The sequence below is a fragment of the Carassius auratus genome, chromosome 3 (genome assembly GCF_003368295.1).
Source record: "Carassius auratus strain Wakin chromosome 3, ASM336829v1, whole genome shotgun sequence".
In the NCBI taxonomy this organism is placed as follows: Eukaryota; Metazoa; Chordata; class Actinopteri; order Cypriniformes; family Cyprinidae; genus Carassius; species Carassius auratus.
Window position 1 is genome coordinate 23,908,447 of NC_039245.1, and position 19,538 is coordinate 23,927,984.

Consider the following 19,538-nt stretch of genomic DNA (forward strand, 5'->3'; position numbering starts at 1 on the left):
TCTTGTAATATTAAATATGATCCATGTATCTTATTATTAGTAGTAGTAGCAGTAATAGTAGTAGTGTTTAATGTATTAATAATAATATAATTATATATTCTTATAATCATGTTGTTATTTTATTGTTATTATTTCTCTCTCATTCTATTTTATTCAAGAACTGGTTATAGACAAATTTCCTGTCTGGTAATATTAAATATATTCCATTACTTCTGTATTATTATAATTATTTCTTTCTTTATATTTTTTTATATTCTAGAACTGGTTATAGACACAATTTCCATCTGGGAATATTAAATATAATCCATATTTCTTGTTTATTGTTAGTAGTAGTAGTGGTGGTAGTAGTAGTGTTGTATTATGTCTTATAATGTATTAATAATAATACAATTATATATTCTTAATTTAATCATATTATTATTAGTAGTAGTATTTCCCCATCCAGTAATATCATATATATATATATATATATATAGATAATTATTATTATCACGAGGGATTCTATTATTCGAGTTTTTTCAAAGAATGTAAATATATTTTCGAAATAAAAACTGACAGCGCCTCATGAACGGCAGGTGGCAGTGTGTGTGCGCGCTCACGCGTGTGTGTTCGTCTCAGTTCTCCGTCAGCTTCATAAACCTTGATGGAGCTAACGTTACACGTGAAAAAGAAACAATAACCTAAACTGAGCTGTTTCACAACATCTCAGATCAGTCATGGTATGCTCATATATCGACCATCATCATCATTTTAGTATTTCATGTTTGTAGCTCTGTATTTAATCTGTAGAAATTCTGATAATGGATCATTCCGTGTCAAAAGGTAAAAAGGTAATATCTGCTTAATAATACATCAATTTAATAAATACATTTATGCATGCATTTTTTTTAACATCTCCATAAAATTATCCCAGGAATGACTATAAGAAGTCCAACAGATGCTCAACATCTCCACTTTGAACCCCAGGGCCGGATCTACCGGGGTGGCAAAAGAAAGCCTTGCCACGTACCCCTGTTGGCAGCAACGAATTAAAGGTTGTGGGCAATTTGAAAATTTACAAGCGCGAATCTTTCTTGATTCGTGATCCCGCTCCGAACTCCCGAACTGATTCAAATGATTTGCAATCCCCAAACTGACTCAAATGATTCGCAAACCTGCTTTGAACTCCCGAACTGACTCAAATGATTCGCGAACCTGCTACGAACTTCCGAACTGATTCAAATGATTCGCGACGTGATCCCGCTCCGAACTCCCACCCAAACTGACTCAAATGATTCGCGATCCCGCTACGAACTCCCGAACTGATTCAAATGATTCGCGATCCCCAAACTGACTCAAATGATTCGCGATCCCGCTCCGAACTCCCACCCAAACTGACTCAAATGATTCGCGATCCCGCTACGAACTCCCGAACTGATTCAAATGATTCGCGATCCCCAAACTGACTCAAATGATTCGCGATCCCGCTCCGAACTCCCAAACTGACTCAAATGATTCGCGATCCCGCTACGAACTCCCAAACTGACTCAAATGATTCGCGATCCCGCTACGAACTCCCGAACTGATTCACATGATTCGCGATCCCCAAACTGACTCAAATGATTCGCGATCCCGCTCCGAACTCCCAAACTGACTCAAATAATTCGCGATCCCCATAACTGACTCAAATGATTCGCGATCCCGCTACGAACTCCCGAACTGACTCAAATGATTTGCGATCCCCAAACTGACTCAAATGTTTCGCGATCCCGCTCCGAACTCCCAAACTGACTCAAATGATTCGCGATCCCCAAACTGACTCAAATGTTTCCCGAACCCGCTCCGAACGCCCGAACTGACTCAAATTATTCGCGAATCCGCTCCGAACTCTGACATATATATATTCAGATATAAATGTAATTTAAAAAATAAATTAATAATTTTAGATTTTCAAATATTGCACCTGTCAAACATAGCCTATTTTGCTGTCAATACTGTTGAAGGTGTCCTTTATCAGTAGGCTTTATATTTATGCTCAACATGAAGTATAGATAGATATTGTTGTCATGAAGACAGACCTGGTCTGTCGACGGTCTCCCTGTCACCTACAGCAGCAGCAGTGCGCCAGCGACGCGCCAGGCACGATTCTGGTGTGTAGCTAAAGACCACTGACTGTATAAAAACACAGAAAACGCGAAGCAGCCTCCACGCAGCAGAACCGCCACTCTCACGACACGCAGCCAGTGTGTCACCGGCCTGAGACTCAAGAGGAAATTGGGTAAAATTTATTATCTATCAAAAAATGAATCTTTAATGAAAGCACATACTTTGAGATGATAAATAACTAACGTGGTGTAGTCTACTACGTGATAGGTTACCCACTTTTAAAAAGCGTGAGGATACGTAACAACTTCGTTTTGTGTCAGAACTAACTTTTCTCGTTTGTGTTTGAAAAGAGACAGGGATGTTTACGGCTGAATGTTCATAATTGATGGATGAACATCTATGCCTGGGTAGAGTACATCATCAATCATGCGAAGAGAAAGGAAAACTAAAAGTAAAAAAAAAAAAAAAAAAACGGGCATAAAGTTATTCATGCATAAAGGCTTTACGTTGGACGACTCTCAAATTTAGGGACCGTCTCTAAAGTTACATGTGATATTGTTACACTTTTCTAACGTCAGTAGCATTTGAGGAGAATGACTTACAGTCATAAAAACAACTGTAAATGTAGGTGTCAGCTATAATGCACAATTAAATTAAATGTTTAATATTTATTAAAATAACCTGTAAATCATATGTAAATTATGCTACTCTTTCACATGGGCTCAAACGCAAATTTAAAGCTCAATAGCATTTGAAAAGAAAGACTTGCAGTCATAAAACAATTGTAATGTGTTCATTTAGGTGTCAGCTACAATGCACACTTTATACAGTTTAAATATATATTAAAATAAATTATAAATCATTTAGGTAAAAACGAGGCCCGTTTATCACTTTCAGGCACATTCCTGTGAAAGTTTTTTTTTTTTTTTTCAGGTTCCCTTACGATAATTACGCATGGTTTTAACAATAACACCACAAATCATCGTTCTTGTAGCCATGGTAACTGCAAATTAACCATGGTTTTGTTACTTCAAATAATAATTTACAAAGAAGTATTAATATACTGTATGTATTAGTGAGTGTGGTGGTGCTTATGGGGTATGGTCACTTATTCCTTATATGAACGGTTTCAAATGCAAGACATTGATTGCATGAGATTAAGTTTGTAAATGATAGCATGTGTCCTTTTGTAGTGTGCACATATACTATTTATCATCAAACTGTGATAACTGTGACTAAATTCAGTATATACTGTATACGTCTGCCATATGTTGCCACCCCTCAAAAATTCCTGCCCCCTTCTCGCCACCCCATCAATATTTTTCTAGATCCGCCCCGGCCCAGAGGAGATTCAGAAGGTGAGAGTCTCTCTCTTTAACAAACATGTTCTAATTCTATATGCTTTCATTTTCTTCTCAGAATTATGAGCTTTTATTTAAAAACAATGACAAAACTGTTGGTGGTTCTTTCTATATTCAGTCCAAGGTAAGCAGTGAGACTTTTTTTAGGTTTTTGTTAACATAAGTCACAACAGTCATAAAGCAGGAAACGCTTGGGTCAGAGTCACTCTGGCTGCATTTATTTGATGGAAAATTCAGTCAAAACTGTAATCTTGTAATCTTGAGTTTAACGAACCTATTTTCTATTTGAATATATATTTTAAAATGTCATTTATTCCTTTGATGCAAAGCTGAATTTTCAGCATCATTCCTCCAGTCTGAAGATCCTTCAGGATGTCACAGGATCCTTCAGAAATCATTCTAATATGCTGTAAATATACCATAAATCCTGTAAGTGAGAAGCTATATACAACATGTTGCCATTTGAGTAATGGAATTCAAATGAATATATTTAAATATTAAATATAACAACATGTATAGCTACATTTGGTATTATTATGTTACATGTGTTTTGGGATCCTCACAAACACTGCGTTTTTACATTAGAGTCACAGTTATGTATATTTCGGCAAGTCAAACTGGTATCAGTCAGATGCATTGAGCTAAAGTAAAGCGATGGAAGGGCCAAGAAAAACAGTTCAACATCTCATCCGAGGCTAAGACCCTGATCTGAGTTAACACTAGAAACATTTGAGCCCTCTGTACATGAATATCCAAAAAAAAGACTCCGTGAAGCGCAATATATCAAATGCAAATTTATTAAACATTTGTTTCTTTTATTTTCATTGACATCCTTATCAATATCGTAATAAAAATCCTCTAAAACAGGAGCACACACCTATGTTGTACCAACTTGGGAGACTTTTACAGCTCTAAAATTCAGAACACGATGCTGGGAAAAAATATAGATTTATTTCTATATATATTTATTTATTTTCATATACTGTATTACATCTACATTTCATCTATAATAAAAGGCACTTGGAAAAAAAATACTGATATTAAAATATCTCAAAAATGTGCAAAAAGGAAAAATAAAAATGGATGCTGGCCTTTCCAGGCCATAGTCTTTTTGTTAACCCTTTGTGCATCTCTGTGGCACCTTCAAGAACATGTCATATTAGTTCATTTTAGAAACATACAAATATCTTTGCTTTTAGTGTGAGCATTTTTTTATAGTCTAAAATGGTGCTTTATTTATGTACCGTATATAGTTTCTGACATCATTGGAGTTTTAATGGAGTGAATATCTAATTTAAATATCTAGCTATGACATCTTCCCTGTCATTCAATTTATTGTGTAAGTATCTCACCTACAGTTGTGGTAAGTTAAAAGTCATTGGAAACACACTATCATTTTGTTAAGGGCTTTGGAGTCTCCTGTGTGAAACAGTGCGGCCGTTTTCAGAGTGCTCAAAGGGTTAAAGATTTAAACAGCTTATCTGATATTGAATATTGATGTAGACCTTGACAGGTCTGTGTCAGTATCAGCTTTCTCCAGCCAACAAGATGAGGAAAGGGAGTAGGAGAAGAGATTTCCAACTTCTTGGATGGATGCCAGGGTTAATAAATGTAATTTCCAGTAAAGACTCCTTAATACACACTGATGTCAAATCTTTCCAAACCCGAGAGGATTGTGTTTGATTACTGCATGTATTTGCATGTTATCACTTATCTCTTCTAAAAGGCTTTATAGAAGCACAGGGTTAAACTTTTCTTGGCTTTGATTGGATAAATAAATATAATCTGGGGCTTTGTAAGGGTCAGTGGCCTACTTTTGAAATCTGGCACACGATCGAGATCTGGACAGTGGCGACTTTTTTTCTAGCAATGATGCTAAAGTGATTGGAGGAAGCACCAGCTATTTGCTGCCTAAAAAATGCATTTATCTTTTAATCATCAATTGGACATTATATGTTACATATGCATTGTACAGTATGTAAACTTCAAGCATTGTGGTATGATTATGAGCTAAATTTTTACGAAAACCCTTCCTGCAAACTTGTCCGTCACCACCTCCTGTTACTTCTCCCTCTTTCCTCATGATTCACTCGCTGGAGAAAGCTAAACACAGAGTAGCAATAGCAGAAACAAAGCAACTTCAACATCAGGAAATGTCACGTCCAAAACAAACGAACAAACAAAAAGTCAGCAAAACAACATGGCAATAACCGTATAGTTTACCACAAACAATAAGACAAAAATAATTATGGAATAAGACTCTGAGTGTAAAAATGGTTTGGAGGGCAGGGCAGGGTTCATGTTTTAAAGAAGTGCGATTATTTCAGTCGGAATGTTTTTAAAATTACATTCGTTTGTTTCTCTATTTTGTTTTATCCCAATCTACGAGTAATGGACATTACAGAAAGCAGCTGCAAATGAGTTCTTGATCGCGACACATTGATCATCAGTGGAGTACGACAAAGACGGTGTAAAGTCTCACTCACATGACCCACTTCAAGACTTTGCAGATAGCACCATAAAATGTACAATATGAATATAGTGTTGTACAACTTAATGTGCCTAAAATCTAGCACAGAATCAGTCTTTTGAGTTTTGATTTTAAATTTGTACGATGTATCACAATGATACATTATGCAGCTAGGGAAAATCAGAGGCAAATGGGGTCCAGTGTGAAATTTTTAGTATTTGGCGGGTCGCCTACAGCTCCATTTGTGATCCACGTCTGGAGAGATGCTGAAACTTGATGCCTCACTCTAGAGTTTGATGTCTTGGAGAACAATGATGTGTGTCATGTGAAAGGGTCTTAAATCAAAATGCTGTCTTTTGGCCACCTGAATAGTGCTTTCTACACTTTATTATTAAGTCTCTATTTTAATCTCTGGGTATACAATTAGATTTTTAGCACAGTGATTTACTATAGAGCAAACTATGAAAGTAAATTGAGAAACCAAACTAAGCCCTTAATTGTTGCAATATACCTAAATTTGTATTTTGCACATTTGAACATGTTCACTGGGTTGTGGATAATGTTTATTTTAAACATTACACTATTCTGCATCAACCATAAATTCTGTTAAATCTGGCCCTTAGTTCAACTAGTAGTGTGCAGTACAAGTAATGACCAAAAGATGACACTATTTACATCAGTGCCATGTCCTATAGGGCATTAGCATTAGCGCTTGGAAAGTTTGTGCCCTTGTATGACTTAAAACTCAGTCAGTCTGAGCCTTGTGTCTGTAAATCTCTTATTCAACAAAATAGAGCTAATCAAGGTTTCTATTTCCTCCTCAAAGGACAGATTGTCGTTCATACTATATCTTTTTTTATTCAAAGATGTATGCTAATATTGCAGTGATACAGCTAGCAGCAAATGCAAGGTTTGTCATATAGCTTGTAATAGCATTGAGCTAAAGAAGTTCACTTGCAAGGGATGCAGAGGGTCTCTGGACAGTTTGAAGCAGGGGTGTCCATTCCTGCTCCTAAAGGGCCACTGTCTGGGAGAGTTTAGCTCTAGCCCTATGTAAACACACCTGCACCAGCTACTCAAGGTCTTCAGGATCACTACAAACGTACAGCCAAGTGTGTAGAACTCTGCAGGAAAGTGGCATTCCAGGGACAGAATTGGACACTACTGGGCCAGTAAATGAGCTGCTCTCGCCTGACCTACGACCTCAGCACCTCTTTGCAAGCCTGACCTGGCCCATGCGATTCAGCCTCAAAGACCTCTGGCTTTCTGTGCTCAGAGGTCTTTTCATAACGCATGGACTGACTTGAAGGTCAGTTCCTGAAGAATAATAGCACACGTTTGTGTCTTTAGTGTGTTGCGTACACTGTCGTCCAAAAGTTTCTCTTAAACATAAATACAATTGTTTCTTGAAGCAAGGGCACAGATTCTTAAGTCTGCCTTTAGATCAGTGCTGTCATAAAACAAAAAAAAAAACAAAAAACGGACAAGACTTGGGGTCCAATCCTGCTTCTTGGGGGCCACCCTCCTGCAGAGTTTAGACCAGGGGTGGGCAACCCCTGGTCTCCAGGAAGGTGGCCCTCCAGGCACAGAATTGGACAACCCTGTTACAAAGATAAGCCAGAGAGAGAAAAAGAATGGAACGGAGGTGAATGTTTGGCAACTTTCTGAATCGTTACACTAAATTTTCTTCAAGATATCATCCCTATTATCATAAGATACAGGTAGCTGTGTCCGACCATAAGGTACAAATTTGAACTGAAGTAGCGCTAAAAGTTGAAGAAGATTGTGTCACCTCCAAGCATAACTGCATTTGCTTTGTAAAACCCCCCCCACAGGCTTGCCTCCGACCTCTGACCCCTGTTCCACCCCCACCCTTCCCCTGCCATTCCTCTGGAATGTTGTGTTCAGTTGACCACAGCCGGCTTCAGCACCACTGGGCCAGAAGGGATGACAACCCAAGACAGGGGGTCGTGGGACGCCCCAGTAGACAGGTTGAGCACACCGCCATGGATCTCGTCCTCACCCTCCTCGCCTCTGGCCTTGCCCTTGCCATGGTCCCTGCGCTCCGAGCCCAACATGGGCACCATGGGCAACCCCAACGTGGAAGATGAGAAGGTAGGAGACAGAAAGTGTGACTTGGTCAGACCAAGCGGGGAACTGCTGAAGGACAGGATGGATGTCCCCCCAAGCCCAGCTGGAGGGGAGCTTGGGCAGCCCAGTGTGCTCAAGTCCAAGGGGCGGGGACTGAGGGGGGACAATGGGAGGGACCCTCCAAGACCCTGCAGACCATGACTGCCCAAGAGAGCAGCGGCAGCACTAGGAATGATGATGTGGGCCCCACTGACGTAAGTCAGCTCAGATTCTTTCCCTCCCCCTGCGTTCTGCCCCGGCTTCATCAGGGAGCCCACCCCTCCTGGACCTCCCTGCTCCTGGGATACAAAGTGCCCATGAGCCTTGATATGCTTCCTTAGGGAGCTGGGGTCTGTGTAGCGTTTCAAGCAGCCCACCATCTTGCAGTAGTAGGGCTTGTCCACATAGTGTGTGCGCGTGTGTTTGAACCGGTCACTGGAATTAGAGTAGCGCTTGTTGCAGCCCTCGTATGGACAGATGTAGGGCTTCTCTCCTGAAATACAAGCACTAAGTTAGCCAGGTCTTCATCTGTCTATCCATACATTTAACTTGGTACTGACCTGTGTGTGAGCGGTTGTGAATCTTGAGGTTCTCCAGTCGGGAGAAGCTCTTGTTGCAGGTAGGACAGCGGTGTGGTTTCTCATTAGTGTGAGTACGGATGTGGATCAGCATCTTGTACCTAATGATGCAGACATAAGTCTAACTGTACATATTATAAATAATTTAAAGGTGCTACCAGTGGCTGCAATTGCAAAATGTTTCTAGAACCTAGAAATGGGTTATATGGTGGGTATTTTGAAAGAGAAAAATAATTGTTATACTAAAAAAGTCCATTAGTGTCTTCAACATGTCGATATTCAGTAATAATATACCTCTACAATTAAAGGGATCGTTCACTCAAAAATTTAAATTACCCCATGATTTACTCACCATCGAGCCATCATCGTTATATATGACTTTCTTCTTTCAGACAAATAAAATCTGAGTTACATTAGAAAATGTCCTGGCTCTTCCAAGCTTTATAATAGCAGTAAGTGGGTGTTGAAATACAATAGACCAAGTCCAATAAAGTGCATCTATCCATCATAAAATGTACTCTACGTGGCTCTTGGGGGATAATATAGGCCTTCTGAAGTTAATCAATGTGTTTGTTTAAGGAAAATATCCATAGGGTGGCTTGAGGGTAAGTAAAACATGGTGTAATTTTCATTTTTGGGTGAACTATACCTTTAACATGCACAATTAAGTGGACACTTCAGAATATGGTGAAATATTTTAGATAATATATTAGCCAAATTGTTTAAATTCTTCTAAGCACACCATAGCTTAATTTCTATCAACGATTCCAGATTAATCAAATGCTCTCATGTCCATTTGGATCCAAAAATTTAGACTCAATTTTAGGCCTACTGCTAATTGATTGTCTTGTCTTGACATAGATGCTAAGTTTACCCAACTTGCCCCTTCTGGTGCTAAATGATTAAAAGACAACCTGATTTAGAGAATGCAGTAAACACACCTGGCATTGAATCCCCGTCCTTTGCGTGCACATCCATCCCAGTGGCAACAGTACCCAGAATCCTTCTCAGGCTTGACATGGAAGTCATTGACGTGGTCCACCAGGTCTTGCAAGGAGTCAAAAAGTAGGTGGCACTGTGACAAGAAAACAAGCACAATGAGCTCAGGTGAAAAATGCCCATTAGCACCAGCGTTTAACTGCTTCTATTTCTCACCTTCCTCCAGCGACAGGCCAGCTGTTCATCTGCAGAGAGGTCTGGAGAAGCTCTTGTGTCCTTGGGCTGCCGAATGAACATTGATGAAGGCAGGTGAAGCCCTGCACCTCCTCCAATGGGCACGAAGAACTGAAATGCTTGAGATGTGGCTCCTCCCTCCAAGTAACGGATATGAGCTGAGTCCTGTGGGAACAAAACGCGAAAAGGCAAACATAATTCAAGCCTCTTTATCTTTTTTTGACAGCAGGCCAGCGATTCTAGTAATAGTTGTTAAACTCAGTAACAGGAGCTACAGGAGGTCCATGTTCTGTAATCACCCTCACAGTGGGAGACTCTTATGAGCGTTTTGCTCGATATGGCAGCTCATCTTCTCCATGTTTCTGTCCCCAGCTGTGCTGATCTGAGCTAATGCCCTGCCACACTTTACACTTAACCACAGATTTGAGTTTAATGAGAGAAAGCCAAATGACAAAGGCACCAATAAATCTAACATAATGTGAACAAAGAATCTTATACATGGAGTTTGATTTTGCACAAGTGCCCTCTTATGAACTATAAGATAAAGAGTTTCTAGATAGCAAGAATAGAGAGCAGAGATTTTTTTTAAGGAAATCTGAGTAGGTGGGAAATCAGTAGGAACCTGGTCATATGATATTATGTTGATATGTGAGTCATGTTTCGATAATATCGTAAGTAATACTCTATTTCCGTGTTATACTCACTTGTTTCTTGTTCAACGGCTTTGGACTTTAGTTCTTTGTGCAGTTATATTCTTAACTCTTTCTGAGTTTAGATTTCGAGCAATGTGTTGGTCTAGCGACACAATAATTTAAGTAAGTATGAGCAATAGTAATAGTGATGCTTAGGAATGGTTAATTAGAGTAGAAACAATGATGGTTTTGACTGGACAACAGTGTCATGGCTGTCTGGGAACATTTTCAGCTATGTGAGAAATGTGCATAGAAAATGAGGCTCAGCGGTGCCCTCATCTAAGACCTGGCCACTGTTCATCCATTGGCTTGAAGGAGGCATGGCAGGCATCGAAAATACACACACAGGCACACAAAACGCCATGCATCTCGCTCCCAATTCAATTTTGAGCGAATTCAATTAAGCAGAAAGAGCTCTGTGTGGCTGTACCTCGCTGTAAATCTGATTTAACCCCACGTCCCATCCGTCAGCCCCAAAGACGGCGAAAGAGAGAGACACTTCTGTGAAGGGACACAGGGGGCATTTGATAAGAACCACCAGTTTGGGGTCACGGAGGATAACAGATCTGAATGTCTCATCTTGGGGGATGGTGGGGGACGGTCCTGTGCATTTAATCGACTCATGCTTATGAGTCTTTGGTTGCTTATTAGTTACCTTAATGGGCAAGATATCTAATTTATGAAGCAGTAGACCTAGTGTAAAGCTGATTATAGTATAGTGCTTCTAAAGGCACACTGGAAAACATATAATAAAACAAAAAAATAGACTCACTCCGGGGAAAATGGGAGCTGAGCCATTTCCATTGGAGAGTTCCGGAGAGCAGGCTGTGTTTCGGGAAGACGGGGACATGCTGAGGTCCACGGCGGGGGGTGTGGGGGTCTCCGACTTCTCCTGCAGGACACCTGCTGACATACACACCTCTGTTTTACTCTCTGCGATTAAAGCGCTCTGTATGTCTTACTGCTCTGATGTGTTTACCTGTGTGTGGAGACGCTGGAATGATGACTGCAGTCCCGTCGTCTGCCATCCGCAGCTGCCCCGCCCCCTTGCCATGAATGGGAGAGGGAGTGAGAGTGGGCGGAGACCTGGCGCCTCTGTCCCGCCCACTGACCCGCCCCCTCGGCACTTTTAGGTCCAGTGGCTCGTCTAAGGACAGCATGACGGCATGCGGTCTGGAGCCTGCAAGCTTCACAGACAGACACAGAGAGCATTTATGTGAGGACATTGAAACTCAGGACAGCTGTTGCATAAGAGCAGTGAGCAGTCATAACACCACCATGATTTTCATGCTGGAAAGATGAATCCAAAAGTAGCTCCCTTCAATGAACCAGAACTGTTCCATAATTTGGTGCTTGTCAATCAAATGGAGAGGTGTGTGGTGGATTTGTGGTGACAGTTGTAGGAGTATCTCTTTACTGACAGAGACATGTTAAAATGTAGTATGTTTCAGTCTATTTTAGTTTTATTACTCTTTTTAGAATTTCACTTTAATTATAGTTACATTTTTACTCATTTTAGCTGTTTTATTACTTTTTTTATATTACTATTTAGATGTAATTATTTCGGTTTTTATTTACTTTTCCTTTCCAGTATTTTAGTCTCCTTTTTTTTTTTTTTACTTCAAATTAAACTTATGACAGTTCATTTCCAACCAAAATTTCAAAATTACTTGAAATATTTCATCTATAATACTATTTTTTTAACTATTTTTTTTTATCAGACCTGAGCATTAAAAATAATAAATGTTAGGGATGAACTGAGGAAAAAATTGATATCAGTTTATTTAGAACAATATCTTCCAGTTCTTAAAGTTTTAATAACTTTTAGCTTAATACTTTATTAAGCAAAAACACATTAAATTGACCTAATATGACAGTAAAGTCATTTATAATCTCACAAAACTTTTCTATATCAGAATAATGTTGTTCATTTCAACAATTCCCACAAAAATATGAACAGCACAAGTGTTTAAAATATTAATAATAATAATAATAATAAATGTTTCCTGAGCATCAAATCAGTATATTAGAATGATTTCTGAGGGATCATGTGACACTGATGACTGGAGTAATGATGCTGAAAAATAAACTTTGATCACAGAAATTTATTATTTTTGAAAATATAGTCAAATAGAAAACAGTTATTTTAAACTCCAATAATATTTCACAATTTTACAGTTTTTAATGTATTTTTGATCAAATAAACGCAGCCTTGGTGAGCAGAAAATACTTCTTTCAAAAACATTAAAAATGATATTATTAAATGTTTATTATCATACGGCTGGAAACAATGTTGTTAATTCAGCGAGTGCTTTCGTGGTACTCTAGGTAGTCTGCTCCGTTACATGGAAGCAATTTGCGTACTCTGCATAGTATGCATACTATATAGCGCATAAAGTAGTATGACAGAATGCAGCACACACAAGCATTTAGATGCTGTTGTCCTGAATTAAAGAAGTCATTCATACTTAGCTAGAAAGTTTTTCTCCCTTTTCCTCATTGTCTTTTTAAACATCCCCGATCTCACACAGTTGCTTCCCCTCATTCACAATAACACCCATTACAGCTTCCACATTCCTCCCGACTGCATGCGAAATACAACGTCCACAGAGCTCCACCTCAAACTAGATTCACATCTCTTTTTGTGAGACATATAAGCGCGTATGCATGCTTCCAGCTGCGCTGAATGGCTCTTTGAGAGGGTTTAGCTTGTGCCAGCTCCAGTAAGGTCAGCGAGGTGAAGGCAGAGGGTCACTGAGTTCAACAGCCCAGCCGACAGGGCCAATAATCGGCAGATAACTGCACACACAGAGCTGCATTATCAAGCAGATCTGCATCCTCGACCCCCACTATGCCTGAACCGCGTCCTGAAATGATCTGTGTCCACTCGGAAAGATCTCAAACGGTCCAATTTTTGCTCTTTGATGCCAAGCCAAACAAACAGACAGGTTGCGTCATGACAGGAGTTAATGTGCAATCCGTAGTATCTCCAGCCATCTGCTCGGTTTGGTGTGCAACTGAACCTGTGCTATCTCAGACCAGGGTGGGGTTCCAGACGTGGTATGTGTGGTATGTTAAGGGTTTAGTTAATGATTTTCACATAATTGTGTCTCAATACGGCGGATAAAGACTCATTGCTTTGTAACTCGACTCTATTATGTGGTCTGAGCTTCCAGTCAGAACCTAAAAACAGCATTCAAAGCCCATTTTACTGGCATAATACCACATATTTTTGACTAAATATGGACATTTCACAAGAAAAACATGCAGGGAAGGACTTTAGTTGATCTAGTAGGTTTTGAAGCGTCACTTTTTCCAGAAAACTTATTTCACATTTTGATTTTACGTGAAAGTATAACATTAATTTATTTTGGAATAACATGCACTGATGAACGGTGAATAATAAAACCAGGAATGTTTATTAAAAAAGTTAATAGGGTACATTTTAGGGATGCACAACACTATATAATTTTTTATTTAATTAGATTTTATATTGAAATTTGTAATTAATTTTAATTAATTTTTAAAAATTCATAAATTAATTATTTTCTTTTGTATTTTTTATTTGCACGTTTCATTTTTAGTATTTTTGTTTATTTTTTAGATTTCTATTACTGTATAATACACACACACAAACACAAAAACATTATTAAATAAAATATTAATTAACTTGGTTTAAGTGTTTTTGGCTTCTTTTTTATTTATTTAATTTGTTGCATATTTAAATTCATAATAATAATTATTAATAATAATAATAATAATTAATTAATTATTATTATTAATTAATTAATAATTAATAATAATTATATTTTATATTTAATATTATAATATTGATATTACGTTTTCCATCATCTAACACTTGAAGTTAAAACACGAATAATTTAATAGCACTGTTATTTTTATATCTTTAGCAGATCTCAAAATGAATACTAAACTTTCATACTCTCAATTATAATACTGTGAGGTCTAAATTCTGTTGTGGCTTTTAAAACTCAATCGAATAGAGTTTAGATTCACAATGAAGTCTTATGATTAATACCAATTACAGTTTCTTCTGCCATCAGCCCTGAGCTCCCACATGCTTCAGGACAGTCAGGAGTCTCCATAACAAGAGAGCTCCTCGCGCTGATAACAGCTCCATGTGTAAACCATTACTAGTCCACGCCTGAGGACAGCTGCAATAAATCATCTCTTCCTTATTTGAATTAACCCCCGAACGGTCCACATCTGACCCCCTGGCATCTCTGAGAGTCTGTTCAGGAACGGGATGATCCAGCTGCTTTGAGGAGAGGATCCGGGTTGGTTTTTTGCTGAGAGGTACTGATTGATAAACGGCTCCGAGGTCTGAAGCAGGACAGGGTCGTGTGTTTTTTGACAGGATACAGATTTATAATGCAAGACAGTGGTACAGCTTCATAAACGCCTGGATCAGCCACATCCCATCTGGGGTTAAAGGTCAAGTCATAATGCTACACAGATGCAATCCTTCATATGAATAAGAAGGAACTTGACATGGTAATATAATATAACATTGAGGGGAAAAGCGTGTTTTTTTAATTTCTTTCATCCTACATTAAAAAACATTTAGATTATTATAATTCATGACAATTATTATAATGAAGTATTTAGCCTTTTGTTGAACTAATGCTATTGCTTTGGTCACCACAATTATTTATTGTTTGTATTTGTACTGTTTTTAAGTCTAATAGTCTACCTTAGTAACCTTCGATAAATTAGTGGCAATATTTTCCCATATGAACCGTTTTTAACTTGTTAAAACATGGGAAACAACTGCAGTAAAACTAAATACAGAACGGGTCTTTATATGTTTTATTTTAACATTTTTAAGTTGTTTATTACGAACAGGATGTTTTGCAGTGTGAGGTATATAGGTTACATACTGAGATTGGTCAGTAATATTTCAAAAATGTTTTATGATCAATACTTTTACAACATAAACTACTTTCTATTTAATTATGTTAAAATGTAATTAATTTTCAGCGTCATTACTCATGCATGTGTCGTGATATTCTCGTAAATGGTGGAGGAGACTGACGTAAAACAGAAGAATCATTGAATAGTCTCTTTTTTTATCTTTGCACACAAAAAGTATTCGCAAAGCTACATACAAAAAATACAATTAAACCGCTGATTAACTATTTTAACAATGTCCTTTCAACGTTTCTAGGCCTTGAATATGTTAATTAGGGTCAGAAAGCTCTCGGATTTCATTAAAAACATCTTATTTTGCGTAATGATAAGGATGAACTAAGGTCTTCTGGGTTTGGATTAACATCCAGATGAGTGAATTTCTTATTTTAGCTGAACTATCCCTTTAATGACCGCAAATTTTGAAAGGTACTGTATGTACAGTATGTTCACAAGATGATTTCGCAGAGTTAACTCAATGTTAACGGTCATATAAAGCCATAAACACCAAAGTAATGATAACAGATGACGATCTAGATGTCTGTATTTGGCTTGATAATAATTGATAGGCTATATATCAAGACATCCCACATTATGTAAGGAATTAACTGGCAAAACACACTCGTTTAGTGAAGACTATTAAGATTGCAGTGTACATGTGGTAACTGGAGAGGGGAAATATTAGCCTCAGATGCTGTTATGAGAGCCACGCTATATCTTTCAAGCTTTCTACATCGCAGGTTTTGTTATGTCTACCTCATATTTAAACACTGCATTAGTTTGTTCACCTCAGAAAACCTCTAAAGGGACTCAGCGGTTCGTGTCGCAGGGAGCTGAGGCGCTGGGTTCAGACGGAGCCGAGCGGTAGCGCTCCAATGTGAAGTTTTGGGAGAAGGTGTCGCTCTGCCCCATGCAGACATCCCCACCCCACCGTGGGCTTGGCAGGGCATTAAAGGATCATTGTCTGTGTCCCAGCACCCCTCGCTCCTCTCCGCTGTAGAGTAAACATGGGCCGCAGCAGCTGAAGGAGAGTGTTTGGAACGGGACGCTGGGGTCCACATGGTGCGCCGCTGAATGACATGTTTGTGCCGCCGCTGTGACCCCTCACCCTCCTCTTCGCCCCCTGCGGAAGTCACCAAATCTGCCATTTCCTGGTCAGAGGCGATGTGGGCAAGGAATAGGGTCAGGATAAGGCAGGGTCAATGGGAGGGTACGAGTTACACCGGCCCTGTGAGGTCAAACTTCTGAGCTGATCCTAATTAACCCAAGGTTTCAGTCCGCCACAGGTCACAACATGCTCCGCGTGATCTATTTCTGCTTTCGGGGCATGCTGAATGAACATTTTTGTGAGTTGGGGGCACATGAACACCATTACAACTGAATGAATAATGGGAAGTTTTATGTTCGAAGATCTCATTGTGAAAATGCAGTCAATCTTTGTGTCGTTTGTGATGTTTATGGAAGCTTGTTTCCACCATGGGATGATAAAATACAAAAGGTAATTGTGACTTTTATTTATCTCACAATATCTCTTGAAATAAATTTACAGTTGCAAGTTTATAGCTCATAATTCTGCATTTATATCCTGCAATTCTGAGTTTATATAAAAGTCTTAATTTTTAGGATGTAAGTTCATAATGGTGAAAAAAAAGGCTGAATTGTAAGATAAAGTCTCAAGTATCTTTTTTATAAAGCTAAAATAAAATAAAATATAAATATTGGATGAAAAACTTAAATGTAACCCCCCCCCCCAAAAAAAGTAAGAATAAATAAATAAATAAAAATATTGCCTTCACAGCTAAGTGAAATAAATAAGTTTAAGTATTACATTTAGTAAAACATAAATAAAGATTAAGCCTAAATAGAAATATAAAAAAATTAAAAGCACTAAAACCACTAAAAAATACAAAATATAAACTAAAGCTAAATAGAACTATATTTAAAGTGCTAAAATTACTAAAACTAAAGTTTAAATATAAATTAAGGCTAAATAGACAAGAAAAAGACATTTTAAAAAAAAACATCAAATTACTAACACTTACCTAGAAATGGAAATATTACATGGAAAACAAACTTAAATGAAAATTAGGATTGTTTCCTTGGCAAGCACCTGAAATACGTTTACTAAAATTAAAACTTAAATATAAATTAAAACTAAATAGAAATAGAAATGTAAAAAAAAGAAACAAAAATGAAAAAAAAAAAAAAAAAATTACTAAAACTAAGATATTTCAATAAAAAAAATTTTTTTTTAATAAAATATTATAATTTCAAAATGTTATTAAAAATTATAACAGTTATGTAAATAATACTAAAATAACACAGATTTAGCTTGGTATGCATTGTGATACAACGATGAGGTGATTACGCTGATATAACTGAACTACATTTCCCATCATTCTCTGCACAAAAAAGAGTGCACCAGTTGTGCTCTTCCTTTTCTTTATGTTGTGTTGCATTGGTGCTAAAAGCTTTGAATAGTAGGGAGGAAAAAAAGCTGCACATCATGTTGTATTTGCAATCTTGAACTTGTAAGTATCTTCCCAGGAGGACTTGAGTCTGGGTGATGTCTGTTCTCATTAGTGAACGGCGGCTGGTGTGTGATTGTGTGTTTTATGAGCCATCTGTTGAGTGTGAATGTGAAACGCATGTGTTTTTGAGTGCCAGTTCCTTTGTACTGAACTGTGGGTGCAACTCTGTTTCTGCAGGAGGGCTCTTAACCCCTACAAACACACACAAACCAGATTAGACTCATATCCCGAGATCCAGAAACCCTGACTGAGGTTACTAGCATCAGATACATGTAGAAACGTGTTTGAGAGGCGTTCTCTCATCACTGCCACACCAGTGTTGGAAGGGAAACGGACCGGCAGGTGTTCAAGGACTCGGGTTCACCCTACCTCACATATATTGTGCATAAAGAAAGCATCGCCTTCTATGTGTTTGTGATATAAATGCATTTCAAACACTGCAAGAAATGCCATTTTCTGACATGGTTCTCAAATGTTAGCTTTGTATTAGACGTGTAAAGATGGTTGGTTTTGCTGTATTAGCACCACAATTTTTTATTTTTTTTTACATTTTTTTTTTATGTGCAACTTCAAAGTTAATATATGTAACCTTAAAGGTGCAGTATGTAAAATTGACAGCTAGTGGATGAAATTTGGGATGCCAGATTGAAGACATCAACAGGAAAAATCACCAAAACTGACAATGGAGGCGAAGAGTCTTATACTGTAAGTTGATGTCTTAATTTATCTGTGTTTTAATAAATGCCTGTTCATAGACCTTACAGAGGCTTTCGGGGTTGGGTAGAAACTGCGATCTCTGATTCCCAGTTCATTTGCTGGTTTCCTTGGCTGGTGTTTTCCACCAACTGGCAACCCTGGGTGTTGAAATACTATTGTGTATCAGTAAATACCCTAATATGAGATGCAGAATAAGCATGCACTGTTTGATTAATTGACATTTATTTAAGAAAGAACTCTTAAATTCCCAGCAACTGAATTATTATTATTGTACGTGTAATTTAGTGGAAAGTGTCTGGATTTGATCTGTATTCACAAGGCTACCCACACACTAATTCCATGTCTGCATTGGCATTAGTACCGCAGCATTTTGGCTGGATTTAATGAGCATGTGGCCAGCTGGTTGAAATGTTGGTTGTAAATGCAGGCGGTCAGCTGGTCTTGTTTTTTAGTCGTCTCTATGTGTGTGCAATCATGAGCTCACCATGAGGGTTCACAACAGACCACCTGCAGGTGATGAAACCTGCTGAAACTCTACACCGCTGCACAAAAAACACACTCTTCACCAGAAACAAGAGGGTTTCATTCCTCAGAGGTGTCCCGCACCTGAAGGGCTGTGTCTGGACCTGATAGATGGATTGGTTTGGGGGTGTTATTAACAGGGATCAAACAAACTGCCATTTGTTTTTGCTTGATTGCTGATCAACATTAGTTTTAAAAATGATTAATCTTCCAGAAATAGTTATAGTGTATGTTGCAATAGAATACATTTCTAATTCATTGATCCTTTAATTACCCTCTGTAACTGAGCATCGTTTTTATTGTTAATGCACAATACCAAGAACCTATAATGTATGCTTAATGTAGAATAT

The 19,538-nt window shown here is 38.1% G+C and overlaps 1 protein-coding gene across 4 annotated transcripts in view; it reads right to left on the reverse strand.

Annotated features, from left to right (window-relative positions):
- Positions 1–5,413: 5,413 nt before the first annotated feature.
- glis2b (GLIS family zinc finger 2b) overlaps positions 5,414–19,538 on the reverse strand; it is a 30,822-nt gene continuing 16,697 nt past the window's right edge. For 2 of the 4 annotated variants that reach the window (XM_026215683.1, XM_026215702.1), the window contains exons 2-7: positions 11,469–11,676; positions 11,262–11,395; positions 9,780–9,962; positions 9,566–9,699; positions 8,607–8,725; positions 5,414–8,539 (exon numbers count right to left, since the gene is read on the reverse strand). In XM_026215683.1, coding sequence (XP_026071468.1) covers positions 7,821–8,539; positions 8,607–8,725; positions 9,566–9,699; positions 9,780–9,962; positions 11,262–11,395; positions 11,469–11,649 — 1,470 coding nt within the window. In that variant the 5' untranslated portion in view covers positions 11,650–11,676 and the 3' untranslated portion in view covers positions 5,414–7,820. Of the gene's footprint in view, positions 8,540–8,606; positions 8,726–9,565; positions 9,700–9,779; positions 9,963–11,261; positions 11,396–11,468; positions 11,677–12,957; positions 13,794–19,538 lie in introns of those variants that run through there. The other 2 variants (XM_026215693.1, XM_026215711.1) reach the window with 2 other exon arrangements.